At 44.9% G+C, this 15,561-nt stretch overlaps 1 protein-coding gene across 2 annotated transcripts; it reads left to right on the top strand.

Annotated features, from left to right (window-relative positions):
- The first annotated feature begins 533 nt into the window (after nucleotides 1-533).
- tmed2 (transmembrane p24 trafficking protein 2) lies at nucleotides 534-15,028 on the top strand. 2 transcript variants are annotated; one of them, XM_078421810.1, is made up of 5 exons: nucleotides 534-773; nucleotides 3,199-3,391; nucleotides 9,565-9,672; nucleotides 10,934-11,094; nucleotides 12,978-15,028. In XM_078421810.1, exons 1-4 carry the CDS (start codon nucleotides 588-590, stop codon nucleotides 11,056-11,058), a joined length of 612 nt encoding a protein of 203 aa, XP_078277936.1. In that variant the 5' UTR covers nucleotides 534-587; the 3' UTR covers nucleotides 11,059-11,094; nucleotides 12,978-15,028. The 2 variants fall into 2 exon arrangements, with proteins under 2 accessions (XP_078277936.1, XP_078277935.1); XM_078421809.1 differs by lacking the exon at nucleotides 12,978-15,028 and having other exon boundaries at nucleotides 10,934-12,833.
- Nucleotides 15,029-15,561: the final 533 nt, after the last annotated feature.

Raw genomic sequence — 15,561 nt, 5'->3', positions numbered from 1 at the left:
CCCACCGCCCGGGAGCCGCCACACACCCTCTCCCCACCGCGCCCACTCCGGGCGCCACGTCACTGCGGGTAGGGGCGCCGGGCGCATGCGCCTCACCGGGGAGGAGGGGCGCAGGGTCCCAGTGCCCGCCTCACTCCAGTTCCTCAGACTGAAGATTATTCTGTCGGTCTCGACCCATTCCTTCTCTCCAGAGATGCTGCCTGTCCCGCTGAGTTACTTCAGCATTTAGTGTCTATATATATTGGGTGTAAACCAGCATCTGCAGTTCCCCTCTTCACGAAACGAAACACAAATGACGCGGGCGGGCAGGGGGCGCGCAGGCGCAGTGCGGGCGGGCAGGGGGGCGCGCAGGCGCAGTGCGGGCGGGCAGGGGGCGGGCGGGGCGCGTAGGCGCAGGGCGGGCGGGACGCGCAGGCGCAGTGCGGCGGGCAGGGAGCGTGCAGGCGCAGTACGGGCGGGCAGGCAGGGGGCGTGCAGGCGCAGGGCGGGCGGGGCGCGCAAGCGCAATGCGGCGGTGTGAGGTGGCAGCGGCGGGTGCGCAGGCGCAGTGCGTGCGGCGGTGGCGGCGCGGACAGGCCGCGGGGAAGATGGTGACGCTCGGCGGGAGCTCGGTGCTGCTCGGCCTCCTCTCCTACCTGTGCGGCGCCTCCGCCTACTTCGTCAGTATCGACGCGCACGCCGAGGAGTGCTTCTTCGAGAAGGTCACGTCAGGCACCAAGATGGGGCTGATCTTCGAGGTGGCCGAGGGCGGCTTCTTGGACATCGACGTGGAGGTAGGCGAGTGCCCGGCCGCGCTAGGCCGCAGAAGGCGGGCGGGGGTCGGTGCGGCCCATCGCGGGGATGCCGGTTCTCAGCCCGGCCTGGGGTTCTGGCTCCCTCCCGGCCGCCCAAGGGGATCACACTGCCGGCCGCAGCGGGCGGCCCACGCCCGGCCCTGTTGCTCAATGGCGTGTCAGCGGCCTTGGGCAGCGAGGGTCGGGGGAAATGTCGGTGGCCGGGTGTTGGAAGGTGTTAATTACTTCATCCCACACGCGTACAAACTGAGTTTATCAAAAAAAGTAACCGTGACCGCATTCATGGTGTTTGGTAAAGTTACTGTAAAGTCGTGTTCTATGCGACTCGTCATCACAAGACGGAGTGATCCTTCCATCCAAGAGTGATCTTGTTTCTCCATACAAAGATCAAGGACTTACAAAAATAACTGTCAAATAATGGAAGAGTGGTTTGTTATCGTGTTCTCTGGGTGGTGAAGAGTTAACATTTAAAGATACGTGGATTTTGTCGAGATGGTGAGAGGACCTCTAGATTGCAGACCCAACTATTCGGCCCCGGAACTTTACATTTTGACTTAATCAGGGAGAAGTGATAACACAATAAAATATTGGCCTTTTGTGGAGCCTTTATCAAAGTCAAGTCGAGCAAGGCGGTGAGCTACAGGGCATTATATATCTTAATTTCTGTTTTACCCGTGTTAATGCGGTTACAGGTTCAGTATTCCTTAACTGCACTGGACTAAGCCTGCAAAGCTGTCCCACATATTAACCTTAAATGTAGGTAAAAACCTATATTATTTACAGTCTAGTTAAGTCGTTTTCTGAAATCTAGTGTTTGGGGTTGAGAAAAGAATTTCATGTGGTGATGTACAGTGAAGTTCACGTGGAGTAGTTTTTGAAGTCAGGATCTTTTGGACAAATGTCTGGACTCCATTTTTAAGTTGAACATTCTGTTCCCAATATGGATGAAATCTGGATTGTACAGTACCAATCAATAGAGGCACTAATAACATTGTTATGTGGAAATACAAGAGAGTTTGTATGCTGGAATCTTGAACAAAAAAATCCAAAGTGCTGCAGTAATTCAGCAGGTCTGAAAGCATCTGTGGAGGGATTAGGATCCTCTGGATCTGTACAGACTCGGAATTTTGTCAGTCCACTCCCCCCACAGCAAACGTGTGGCTTTGACAGCTGTTTGCTTGGTCCAGCTCCTCATTGCTTTTGCCACAGCCTAGCACTGTTCCCATTATCTTTTGAAAGTAGTTAGTGATCTGCTTTGACAACCCTTTTAGATTTTGTTCTAAATTGTGGCTACTTGCTGCATAAAAGATTCCCAGTCTTCCCTTTTGCTTCGCTGTACACTAATGTCCACATTTATTTGGCAGCACTTAGACACTTTGGGCAATGTAATTCCAGTGTGCACTGCTGGAGTAAAAGGTTGACAGAGGCAGTGTTCAAGATGATGACCATAGCAATAAAGGCTTCTATCAGGTTTGGAAAACCATAGTTGATATATGAATTGAAGGTCAAGAAACATACATGGTCTCGACCTGAAATGTCACCCATCCATGTTCCTCAGGGATGCTGCCTGACGTGCTGAGTTACTCTAGCACTTTGTGTCCTTTTATCTATTAACCAACATCTGCAGTTCTTTGTTTCTACCTGCTTGGCATGTAGAGTGCCACAGCACACTGAGAAGTTAGCTAAGGAAACTCAGAAGGCTAGACTTCAGCTGGTGGTCCCTCCATTCTGACCAGTGTACGGCACACCGTGGATTCTGATGGTGGACAATCTATTGCCCTGCTGATAGGCTGCAGGGCTCCAGTGACTTCCAATATCAGTAGCCTTGAACACCCTTAAAGGTTTCTTGCCCATGCCTTTTGCAGTTTGGGTGTCTTTGAGAAAGCAAGTTTAGGCAATTGAATCATATCTGGGGATTTAGGTGGCTTGATTTTGAGACTCCATATTGGTCAGATTTTCAGATCAACTTTTCAAGTTCCAAGTATAACTAGCCGTGACATTTTCAAGTGATTTGGTTGTTGCAGAGAGTTCATTTTCACTGCATTCACTTATTTCCCTCTGATATTGTAAGTGTAAGGCCCATGGTATAATCCCCATTTATGCCGAGCTGTGACTTTAATCGAGGGCTCTGATTTCAGCCAATGGACCAGTGAGGGAGCGCTAGTTAGAAGGTGAAAGCTTCCATGCTGCGGAAGAGTTCATGGTTATTTACATCGTGCAAGATGGTCTCCATTGCCAATTTGTTGGCCGGTTAATGTAAGTGCGACTATCTACATGAAAGTTCTGCATTTGAATGCTGTCCAGCATTACTTATAAGGAATTTCTAAACAAATTCCCGCCTTCCATGACCATTCCGAGTTCACACTTGCCAGAACTTCATTGAATTTGTTCTTGTTTCCCGCAGATTACTGGACCAGATGGCAAAAATATCTACAAGGGGGACCGGGAGTCCAATGGGAAGTACACCTTTGCTGCACACATGGATGGAACATACAAGTTCTGTTTCAGTAACAGAATGTCTACCATGACTCCCAAAATAGTGATGTTCACTATTGACATCGGAGAGGCACCGAAAGGACACGACATGGAGACAGAAGGTGCGATTCCACCATAATCATGGCGGGGTGGGGTATTGAGTGCTACCTTGCCTCCAATAGTGGTGGCCTGCCATAGGATATTTATTGTGTTAAATAGGGTCATTCTAGATTACAGCTGTACACAGTGTTTATTCAACACTTAGATTTTTTTGCAGATTGTCAGATTAAACCGGGAACATTTCTTCCCATATTTAGTTCTATTTTACAGCAATTTCAATATTTTCATTGTTGGAAAAGTTAAGATAGGAAAAAGTTCAGTCAGCTGAGTCACTGCCAAGTCTCCCTGCAGGGTTGCAAGGTCTCGCCCTTGTGGTTGCCTGTCTATGCCTTCGAGTCTCCAGAGATTTAAGTGCAACTCTTAAGTTATTAGAAACTTGAACAGGCCAACTAGTCTGTTTATCCTTCACTCAAGCTACTTCCTGTCTATCCTCATTATATGGTGGGCGACTGGAAACAGAAATGAAAGGCAAGTGGAAAACTGACCTTGATATTCAGGGGGTCTTGCAACCTCACCAGTAATTTGTTGCGAAGTTAGTGTTAGTTCTGAAGTACCGTTTAATCTAAAGGTGTATTGTCCCAGAAGAGAGGACTGCACAAGTTTATAGAATGACCGAGCCCAGTGCTAAAGGACAAAGGGAGGCAACGCAAATTGTATTCTGTGGAATTCATAAATTTTAGGTTTTCAAGGGCAACTGAATGTTGAAATGAAGAAACTGATTCTGATGCTTAAGTAGTCTTGGACAGAGGAATAGCCTCAACATTTGAACAGGGCCTAACATTGCCCTAAACCCTATGGTATGATTTGGCTCGATAGTCTTGCTGTGTTTTGGTACACGTGGCAGTAATAAACTAATACTAATAACAAGGTTCTTATCTTTGCTACATGGCAGCAAATTATTGCAAAAGAATATTTTGTGAATCAAGTTCCCACTGGCATTTTTTGAATTTCACTTTCTATCTAATCTCTGCTTTAATCAGCAGCAATTTCTGATATTCCATTTATATCCCATTGGTATGAGGCGAGAGTCACATATAGATCGGGGAGTGTCTAGAAACCTCGCTAAAGGATGTTAATGCACCAGTTGGGTTCTTGTAACAATTGACTGCTTTGTTTAGCAGTGACAGAGATCTATTTTAAATGTGGATTGTTTTTATTGGAGTATAGCCATTAAGTCTGTGTTTTTACTAGAATTCTACTTCTCTTCTGTGGTAGAGAATGGTTTTATGTCAGCTGGAGTGTAAGAGGGGTTCAGGTACAATTGGGCATAGGTAATGAATGTAAATCTGTGGGCAACTTGTAAGTTGCTTCAGCATCTTTTTGGCCCACCGATTCAACAGAAAATCTTTAAAACGCGATTTAGCGTTCAAAAATCTTTAAAACTTCATTTAGGTTACATGGGAGAAGTAGAACAAACGGGTTCGTTCTAGCTGTTCCGTGAAGCAAGGTTCAGAATACTAGTGCTGTAAATTTCCCTTGTTTGGGTCAGGGCTTCAAAATACAGAAAATGGTTAAAAACCTGCTACAGCTTGCAAAAAGTCATTGATTTCACTGTTTCATTGTGGTCCTTACTTTTCCTTTTTGGTTAAACACCTTTTACATGTACATTAATCCTGAGGTTTCATCAAGGGCAGTGCAGAAGATGTGGTATATCTGGACTTGAATAAGATTTTTAACGAGGTTCATATTGGTGACTGGTCTAAAGGTTAAGGCTGGTGGAATCTAGGCCAAGTTGGCAAATTGCATCCAAAATCAGAGGCAGGGTGATGATCGGGGGTGGCCAACAAGCATCGTTGGGGTTGCGTCCATCAGCAGCCTGCGTGTGTGGAGCAGACCAGCAAACAGCGCAGCACGTCATTTTTGACTGCACTGTCCTCCATCCCCCTGGTGGAGGGGTAGACCTCACGGCCATCGACAACAGCACATTGCACAGGCTACAGCGCCTGGAGGGCGTTACATAATTTCTGCTGCCTCAAACGCAAGAAGAAGAAGGGGGTGGCTTTTGATTAACCGTCTGTGACTAGTGCTGGGACTCTGCTGTGTGGATGTGAGTGGCATGATCAGCAAGTTTGCAAATGACGCTAAGATTAGAGAAGACTGGCTGGAGGACAATATTGGTGAGATGAGTTGACGTGGCAGGTGGAGTTTAATCGAGATAAACATGAAGTGGAATATTTTGGGGAGTAGTGCTTGGGCACACACCATGAATGGTTGGCTCGGGCTGCATGGATGAGCAAAGGAATCTTGGAGTCTAATAATCCTTGGAAGTGGCAGTGCAGGTGGGTAGCATAGTTAGCAAGGCATAAAGGGCACTGCCCCTCAGTAGTTGGGGCATTGACTGCAAGAGCTAGAAAGTTATGTTCAGTCTTGTATAACCTTGATCAGACCTTCGGTGCTGTGTGGAGCTCTTGGAAGGATGTGAGAGTACTGGAGAGAGGGCAGGGGAGATTCGCCAGGGTGGTGCCTGGATGGAGCTACATGGTTATGAAGAGAGGCGCGGTCTGATTTCACAGGGGCGGAGATTGCTGCATTTGAACCAACGTGATTGAGGCTCAGAAAATGATGTGGGACATAGAGATGGGTAATAATAATAATACATTTAATTTATATAGCGCTTTTCAGGATACTCAAAGACGCTTTACAGAGCAATCAAGACGTAACAAACAAACAAACAAAAGATTTGTCCTGACGGAGAATCGGCAAACAAACAGCGCCAGCGTCCTCTCACGTCAGGGTCCGGCAGTAAACAATAAAGAACACAAGACACACAATTACAATTTAACACAAACAACCATCACAGTGATTGCTCCAGGCACACCCTCACTGTGATGGAAGGCAAAGAAAAGTCTTATCTCCTCCTCATTCTTCTCCCGTGGTCAGGCAGTCAAACTGCTGCCTCGAGGCAATCGAGGGTACACTGCCAGAATCCTTTCCCTTTATCAAAGTAGTAGGTTTAGCGTAATGGGTAAGAGATTTGGAAGGGGTTTGAGGGAGAACATCTTCACCTAGTGAGAACCGGAATGCCCGACTAGAGAATGTGGTAGCGAGAGTTCCCAGCAGCGTTTAAGAGCTCTTTCGATAAGGATGAATTGCCGAGGCATTGAAGGACAAGTACTGGGAAATGGGGTTAATGTAGCTGGATGTCCGCTGATTGTTGTGTATGTGCTGGGCTGAAAGGCCCACTCCCATGTTGTATGTCTCTGACTGTAAATTATTGATGGGTCTGCGACACATGGCACTTGTGCAAGCCATCCTGCACAGTAGCATTGTGGGCCTTGAACAGCTGGCAGTTGTGTCTGGTCTGTCTGTCAGTGCAAATCTCAAACTGCATAATAACTGCACTTGTGAAAGCCTAAGGCACATGTACAATATAGATACACTTTGTTTCTTATTCATTGACCATTTGTGCCTTTCTGTTCCTTTACTTTGCACCTTTATTTATCCCGTGTCCTTCTGTTTACCCTTCCCTTCAGGTGATGGGAATACTTGGGATGGTACGTCAACCAGTAAACCTTTTCAATGCACCTCTTTGCTCTCTCTTTTCTTTTGATATGTGGTTTCCTTAATTTCTCGTGAATGCGAATAGCTTGTGGAATCTCTGTTCACATCTGTGAATAAATGATTGACCCCTAGACTATAGGAAATTGTCCGTGTTACCAGTGTTGTGTGCTGGCTGTGAATGCTAACGATACTAACTCCGTGACTGGTTGAAGTTTGAAAATGGGCAAGTTTGGAAGCTTTACAGCAAAATTACAAAGTAATCAGCTGTTATTATTTCTTAGCTTGTCTTTAATAACAGCTAAAGATATTTGCAGATCACAGTCAACTAGGGTCAGAAACTATTTTTAATTTTCACTTATTGTCATTGCTCATAACATTAAAATGAGAGATATATAAGAAAATAACTGCAGATGCTGGTACAAATCGATTTATTCACAAAATGCTGGAGTAACTCAGCAGGTCAGGCAGCATCTCGGGAGAGAAGGAATGGGTGACGTTTCGGGTCGAGACCCTTCTTCAGACAGATGTCAGGGGGGCGGGACAAAGGAAGGATATAGGTGGAGACAGGAAGATAGAGGGAGATCTGGGAAGGAGGAGGGGAAGGGAAGGACAGAGGAACTATCTAAAGTTGGAGAAGTCGATGTTCATACCACTGGGCTGCAAACTGCCCAGGCGAAATATGAGGTGCTGTTCCTCCAATTTCCAGTGGGCCTCACTATGGCATTGGAGGAGGCCCATGACAGAAAGGTCAGACTGGGAATGGGAGGGGGAGTTGAAGTGCTCGGCCACCGGGAGATCAGTTTGGTTAATGCGGACCGAGCGCAGGTGTTCAGCGAAGCGATCGCCGAGCCTGCGCTTGGTTTCGCCGATGTAAATAAGTTGACATCTAGAGCAGCGGATGCAATAGATGAGGTTGGAGGAGGTGCAGGTGAACCTTTGTTTCACCTGGAAAGACTGTTTGGGTCCTTGGATGGAGTTGAGGTGGGAGGTAAAGGGACAGGTGTTGCATCTCGTGCGGTTGCAGGGGATAGTACCCGGGGTTGGGGTGGTTTGGGTAGGAAGGGACGAGTGGACCAGGGAGTTACGGAGGGAACGGTCTCTGCGGAACGCAGAAAGGGGAGGGGATGGGAAGATATGGCCAGTGGTGGGTTCCCGTTGTAGGTGACGGAAATGTTGGTGGATGATTTGTTGGATACGCTGGCTGGTGGGGTGGAAGGTGAGAACGAGGGGGATTCTGTCCTTGTTGCGAGTGGGGGGAGGGGGAGCAAGAGCGGAGCTGCGGGATGTAGAAGAGACCCTAGTGAGAGCCTCATCTATAATGGAGGAGGGGAAGCCCCGTTTTCTGAAGAACGTGGACATCTCGGAAGCCCTAGTGTGAAACACCTCATCCCGGGCGCAGATGCGGCGTAGACGGAGGAATTGGGAGTAGGGGATAGACTTTTTGCAGGGGACCGGGTGGGAAGAAGTGTAGTCCAGATAGCCGTGCGAGTCAGTGGGTTTATAGTAAATGTCCGTCTCTAGTCTGTCTCCTGTGATGGAGATGGTGAGGTCCAGAAACGGGAGGGAGATGTCAGAGATAGTCTAGGTATATTTAAGGGCAGGATGGAAATTGGAGGTGAAGTGTATGAAGTCAGTGAGTTCTGCATGGGTGCAAGAGGTAGCACCAATGCAGTCGTCGATGTAGCGGAGGTAGAGTTCGGGGATGGGGCCAGTGTACGTCTGGAACAGGGATTGTTCGATGTACCCGACAAAGAGGCAGGCGTAGCTAGGGCCCATGCGAGTGCCCATAGCTACGCCTCTGGTTTGGAGGAAGTGGGAGGAGTCAAAGGAGAAGTTGTTGAGGGTAAGAACCAGCTCTGCTAGGCGGAGGAGAGTGTTGGTCGATGGGGATTGGCTGGTTCTACGGTCGAGGAAGAAACGGAGGGCTTCGAGACCATCCTTTTGGGGGATGGAAGTGTAGAGTGACGACATCCATGGTGAAGATGAGGGAGTGGGGGCCTGGGATCCCCAAAATGAGAGATCTTTACTGCAGTCTTTACCATTTACATTAATGACATTCTTTTGGTAGACACAAAATGCTGGAGTAACTCAGCGGGTCAGGCAGCACCTCGGGAGAGAAGGAATGGGTGACGTTTCGGGTCGAGACCTTTCTTCAGACTGCTGTCAGGAGAGAGGGGGCGGGACCGCCACAAAACGTCACCCATTCCTTCTCTCCTGAGGTGCTGCCTGACCCGCTGAGTTACTCCGGCATTTTATGTCTACCCTCAATTTAAACAGCATCTGCAGTTATTTTCCCACACACCAATGACTTTCTTTTGCTCATTATTACAAAAATGAGCGTGTGATTGGTGCTTCCATCTGGGGGGGGGGGGGTTACAATCATATTGTCCATTCAGTAGAGATTCTGATATTTTCATGGCTATTTGTCTAGTACAACAGAATTGAAACTTACTTATGGTTAAACCTATTATTTTACTTTCCAAAATTCCCCCAAACTTAAATTTAGCAAATGTTTGGAGTCTTCGTCAAGCAAGGCCTTGCTTATTTTTTTGAGATAACGCCTGCACGTTTTGGAGCTTCAGAAAATGGGCTGTTTGCTGTAAGGGATAGCTTATGGACCAATGGTAATGGCACGATGAGGAAGGTTTCACAATGATCTTGTTTGTTCACAAAGCTCACCAGAACAAGTTAGAAGAAATGATCAACGAACTGGCTGTGGCCATGACGGCGGTAAAGCATGAACAGGAGTACATGGAAGTGCGTGAACGGATACACAGAGCAAGTAAGTACATCGCTGCTTTGGTGCCTCGTTTCTGCGCAGCTGCAGCCTCCCCAAGAGGTGAGAGGTACAAGGATGAAAGGAGAAAGTACACAATTAATGGCAAGGCCCTTAGCTGCATTGATGTACAGAGGGATCTTGGGTCCTGAAAGTGGCATCAAACATAGATAGTGTGGAGGAAGGCATGTGGTTTTGTTGCCTTCATCGGTAGGGGCATTGAGTATAAGAGTCAGGAAGTCATGTTCGCCTTTATAGTTAGGCCATATTTGGAGCATTGTGTGTAGTTCTCGACCCATTGCAGGAAGGATATGGGGGGGGGGTTGGAAAGGATGCAGAGGTTTATCAGAATGGTGTCTGGATTAGGAAGTGTTTGCTACAGGGAGAGGTTGTTCAGACTTGAATTGTTTTCTTTAAAATGCCGGTGGTTGAGGGGAACCCGAGGTGTATAAAATTATGGGAAGCATAGACAGGAAAAACAATCAGAACCCTAGTGCATATACAAAATGTAGTGCATATACACAATCAGAACCCTAGTGCATATACACAATCAGAACCCTAGTGCATATACAAAATGTAGTGCATATACACAATCAGAACCCTAGTGCATATACACAATCAGAACCTTAGTGCATATACACAATCAGAACCCTAGTGCATATACAAAATGTAGAAACAAAGGACGGCAGATGCTACTTTACACTCAAAAGAACACAAAGTGCTGGAGTAACCCAGCAGGTCATACAGAGGGGTCCTGACCCAGAGGCGTCACCGATTCATGTTCTCCACACTTTATGTCCCAGTGTGCTTACTTCTCCCCCACCATCTCCCATTTTGTGCTTCCCCCACCTGAATTCAACTGTCACTTGCCAGGCTTTTCCCTGCCCTCAGCTCTCTTCCAACTTTCTCCTTCACCCCCCCCACTTTGTCTGAAGGGTCCCACCCTGAAATGTCACTTATCTATGTTCTCCAGAGGTGCTGCCTGTCCTGCTGAATTAATCAAGCACTTTTTAAAATCAATATAATCTGACATTGATATAGTACCCGAAGAGCAGTCTGTTTAATATTCTTTATCTCTCCACATTGTTTTCTATATCTCTTGTTTCCCATATACCTAACCAGTCTAAAGAAAGGCCTCGACCAGAATTGTCACCCAGCTGCATGTCCCACTGAGTCACTGCAGCTTTTTGTGTGTATCTTAATGTGATTTTCTGACAGATTCTATTACTCGTGTGCCTGATCAGTGTTGTTTCTGTTTCCTCTGCAGTCAATGACAACACAAATAGCAGAGTGGTCCTCTGGTCTTTCTTCGAAGCTCTGGTACTAGTTGCTATGACGCTTGGACAGATCTACTATCTGAAGAGATTTTTTGAAGTCCGAAGGGTTGTCTAGCCACCACCATTCAGCAATGGATAAACAATTTGAAAAGTATCTGGTCACAACCGCTTTTATTACTTTGTCACTTGACTGAAACCTTTTGCGCACTGTTAATGATCTTCATTTACTGCTGTTTATTTAAACACCCTTTCAAGTATGTTGGGAGTCCATGGGTTTAAGGATTTTGCAGAGACCACAAGTTGTGTTGTGGGAGACATTTAATGCTCCAATCAGTTTAAATATTTAAACATCAAAAACAAAATCTGTGTACACTTTAATTTGCTTTGCGATAATTAATTGGTAACATTGATGATGGGCTTAAAACGAAAAGGAAAGGCATTAGCGTGTGAGTTATTGATTAAGATGTGACTAGTATGTGCACACTGCATATACTTGGACCGTAAAAATCTTTTCACTCAACAGTTTTCTACAATTTATTTCAGGTTACAGTTTATCTTATTGTTTAGATGACATGGGTTTACTTTAAACAGCAAACTAGGGACAGCACTATCCAGTAGCTTCATAGCATTATAGTTACTTGGGAGGGGGGTGGGGGTTAAGCTCCAAATCAGTTCTTTGAAAAGAGATCTGACTAATGTGAAAGCCCCTAATGTTTTGTAAAGCATTTTGGTTACAGAGTGTAAGCAGTCTAATTTGTTTGCAGTGCTGTATGTAAATTTCCTTTGGGAACATCGGTGGTCCCTGTCAGCTGTTTTTGTAAAGTGGTTGTATATTTCTGAAGATTGACAGTGGTTCAGTAGTTGAGCCATTGATATCGTGGTAACGCTGCCCAGCCACTTCCACCATGCCTCACCTACTTTTCTTCACTTTGTTCCGTTTTCACCACTGGAACCAAACTTGGTGCTGGGGATGTGGATATTATAACCATCCAAGTGCGGTTTAATTTGCTTTGCTGTAATTAATTGGTAACATTGATGATGGGCTTAAACTGTAAATGAAAAGAAAAACATTAGGTATGCGAGTTACTGATTAAGATGTGATTAGTATGAATAAGTTTAATATACGTGATCTTTTGAAAAGTCTTTTTGACAATTTTCTACAAGTTGTATCTGGTTGCAGTTCACCTTTGTGTTTAGGGGGTCATGGTTTTAACTTTGTAAAGGAGGAACAGCACCATTTCAGTCACTATCAGGGGTTATTTATATTAAATAAAATTCTATAAAATTTGGAAAGTCTTGCCATTTAAAATGATCCAAGGTGGGTTGGAAAGTGGCCCAGGTGCAGTTGATTTGTTTGACTGAACTGAAGTCCTTTTAGTGGGCAGATTGTCTAATCTTCGGTTGTGCTGTGGGCTATGTGTTTCCTTTGGTGTCTTGTTTCTACATTCAGAATGTTGGCTGGAGTTTTCCTGAACATCCCCCTTTCCAAACTTGGATGGAATTCCTCAGCAGTGATCGGCTTTCCGGGGAGATGGCGGGTGTTATTTTTTAATCAACGTGTTCCATTTGATAGTTAGCTACAACTGTGGAGCATATATTAAAAAAATTATTCATGGTTTGCATTGAGTGGAATATTAATATTTAAATTGCTGATTGGAGCTGTTTATCTTCAGTCTTTGAGAAGATTGCAAATCTATGACTGGGTGCGTTGTTGTATAAACAAACCCAGTCTGTACAGCTTTATTTTGTCCAGTATCAGGGAACTTGGACAATGACCTAACCTTGGAATTTGTCTGCATTCTCTGCCTGCAAACACTACTGATGGATAAAACTTGTGGGATTGTGAAACTTTCAAAAGAACAGGTTTATAAAACTTCATTTTAAAATTAATGCTGCCGTCTGCTAATTCTTTTCCAATGTCCATGTAGCATCACATCTTAACTGGATCAGATGTGACTGATGTAAATTAAAGTGAGTGTCTCCAATGACACAACCCCATGCAAAAGCGTAATTAATGCAGCATTTGCTTTAAAGGTCGAGGAGGTGTGGGGAACCTGTGGTCTCGTGGTGTCTATTCTGTCCATTGTAAGTGTGATGGCCTTCTGCTTCAGTCAGGCGTCAGTACCCAAAACAAAATTCCAAATAATTTTTAAACTAATGGGAAATGGTGTGTGTACATTTGGCAAATCTTGTGGCCATGTTCTTTAATAATTTCCATTGTGCTTTGTAACATGTTGGTTTGTATGAGCCAAATGCTGTCATTTTCAAGGGCAAAGCCCAGCCAGTTTTACACGTGACATGGCTGATATCCGGTACTGTTCTTCAACCTCCTGCAGGAAGCCTGCAGCTTTCTGCATGGTCTAAGTCGGTCCAGCTTCACATTAGTTTGTGCAGTGAAACTCCTTGTACAGTATTAACATAGTCGCAAAAGTGTCTAATGTCTCAGCAGTGAGTATCATTATTTTGGCAACCCGGCACAACAGTCAGCAAGAAGGATTGGCAAGTGGGTCTGTCACAACAGTCAGCAAGAAGGATTGGCAAGTGGGTCTGTCACATTTTCATTGTTTCACAAACAGGTTCAATTATTTCAAGTTTGGGAGAGGGACAAATGAGATGGCAGATACTGAAATCCAAAATAATGTTAGAAATAGTGAGGAGATGCAACAGAAGTGAGGCTTTGGTCCTGATAAAAAGCATACAGATGTTCACTCCCATCACTGAAATCACTGCTGTAACTAACTGGTCCATGTGATTGCAGTTATTACCCAGAGCCCCGTCCAGTCCATTTTCCCAACTATCCTTGTACAACCACCAAGAAACCTCCCCTGGTCTGAAGCTTTACAGCTGATTGGTATCAGCGCTTGTGGTCACCTCTTTTCTGAATTTCATTTTGCCCTATTTGTATTGATCTCCATAAAGTACACCCGCAAGAGAGAAATCTACACAAAGGAAATTTGTAGTCAATTGGGACAAAACTTCTTCTCTGGCCAAAACATATTGTGGACTGAGGCACATCCAAGTGTATTTTGCCAACCTGTCTTTTCAACGCCTTTTAACATCCAATTGAGATTCTGAACAATTCTCCGCTTCCTTTGTTTCAACTCATTTTTCTGAGCTAGCAGTTTCAGCGTTGCAGGCATCCAGCAGTCTTTGCAACCATGTTTGTAAAAGTAGAATTTCTTTCCATATTGCCCATGTAGTTTGATTTGACCTCTGTGGTTTTGGGATAATGAGTTACAGTCAGGATCTTGATTTCTGTTGATTGCTTCAACAGGGTACAACTTGCTACAACAGGGTCCAAGTGTTACAGACTCATTTGGGAGATGGAAAATGGAAGCTAATGAACTAGACTGCCATCACAATTTAAATCTTGTGTTGATCTCAGTCATAACATCTTGGTTGTTGGTTAGTGAAACAAGGCTGGTTAGCTCATGAGAGAAGCATATCTCATTAGTTCAAGGTATAGTCTGAAGGAATGATTTGCATTCATTCAGCATGCTTCACATTCTGTCTCGGTGCTTTAAATCTAATGAAGTCACCATTTAATGCAGCCACTGATTTATGTTCAATACGCTCCCAGAGACTGAATCATGAGGACCATGAGACCTGTTTCCTGACACACAAGGGACAGTTCTCTTGCCTTGGGGTGAGAGACCTTGCCTGTAAAGGTGTGTGAAGTTGCTCAGACTTGCCTGACTAGAGAACCTAGCCAGTATATGGCTCGGCATTTGAAGCTGATAACATGTGGTGTGTGGTATTGAAGTATTTACCAGTGGATCACCATGTAATGTCTGCACACTTACTTAAATGCAGCCTCTCGCCAAACACTTGCAAGCGACAAATAGAAGCACTCGATTGTTAATTTCTGTAACTTGTATTTTAAAAATTACCTGTTGAAGTTTACCCAATTGAGAAGTCTACGAACGCATCCAATGTGTCTCGGTTTGCTGTTCTCGGATTTGATTCCATTATATAAACCTGGGATCCTTTTTACTTATCAGGTTTTGTACAGCGTGGTGTGGGAACTGAAATGAAGCAGAGCTGGACCAGTTACTTTTTCTAATAAAAACTGGAATTTAAACAAATGTCTGGATAATTTCATTTCATAAATTCTGTTTTGCGATATTCTGCAATAGCTTTGTATATTAATTACCTTTTCTCTCCTATCCCTGTCCTGTTTTCACTGCATTTGTTCTTCCAAAGTGCAACACACACTTGGAATAAACTAATCTGCCATTTCTGTAACTGATTTATATCCCATTTTATTTGACTGCTTTCATCCCTATTTGCAACTTCACCAATTTGTGTGTCGTCAATGGATACAGACCTCCATCCAACATAACACATTTCCACCACAACCCTCTTCTACGGGTAAGATGGTTCTGAATCAAAAGGACCAAGGATTCTTCATCAGTCTGAAGAAGGGTTTTGACCCGAAACGTCACCCATTCCTACTTTGCAGAGATGCTGCCTGTCCTGCTGAGTTACTCCAGCATTTTGTGTCTACCTTTGATTTAAACCAGCAACTGCAGTTCTTTCCTACATAAGTCACCAAGGATTCTATGTATCTTATTCTTCTGGATCAGCCTACCATGGGATAACTTGCGGTGCCTTGCTA

This window comes from Rhinoraja longicauda, chromosome 25 (genome assembly GCF_053455715.1).
Source record: "Rhinoraja longicauda isolate Sanriku21f chromosome 25, sRhiLon1.1, whole genome shotgun sequence".
NCBI lineage: Eukaryota > Metazoa > Chordata > Chondrichthyes > Rajiformes > Arhynchobatidae > Rhinoraja > Rhinoraja longicauda.
The sequence above is the reverse complement of the archived record's forward strand: the minus strand, read 5'-3'. Positions and strand labels throughout refer to the sequence as shown.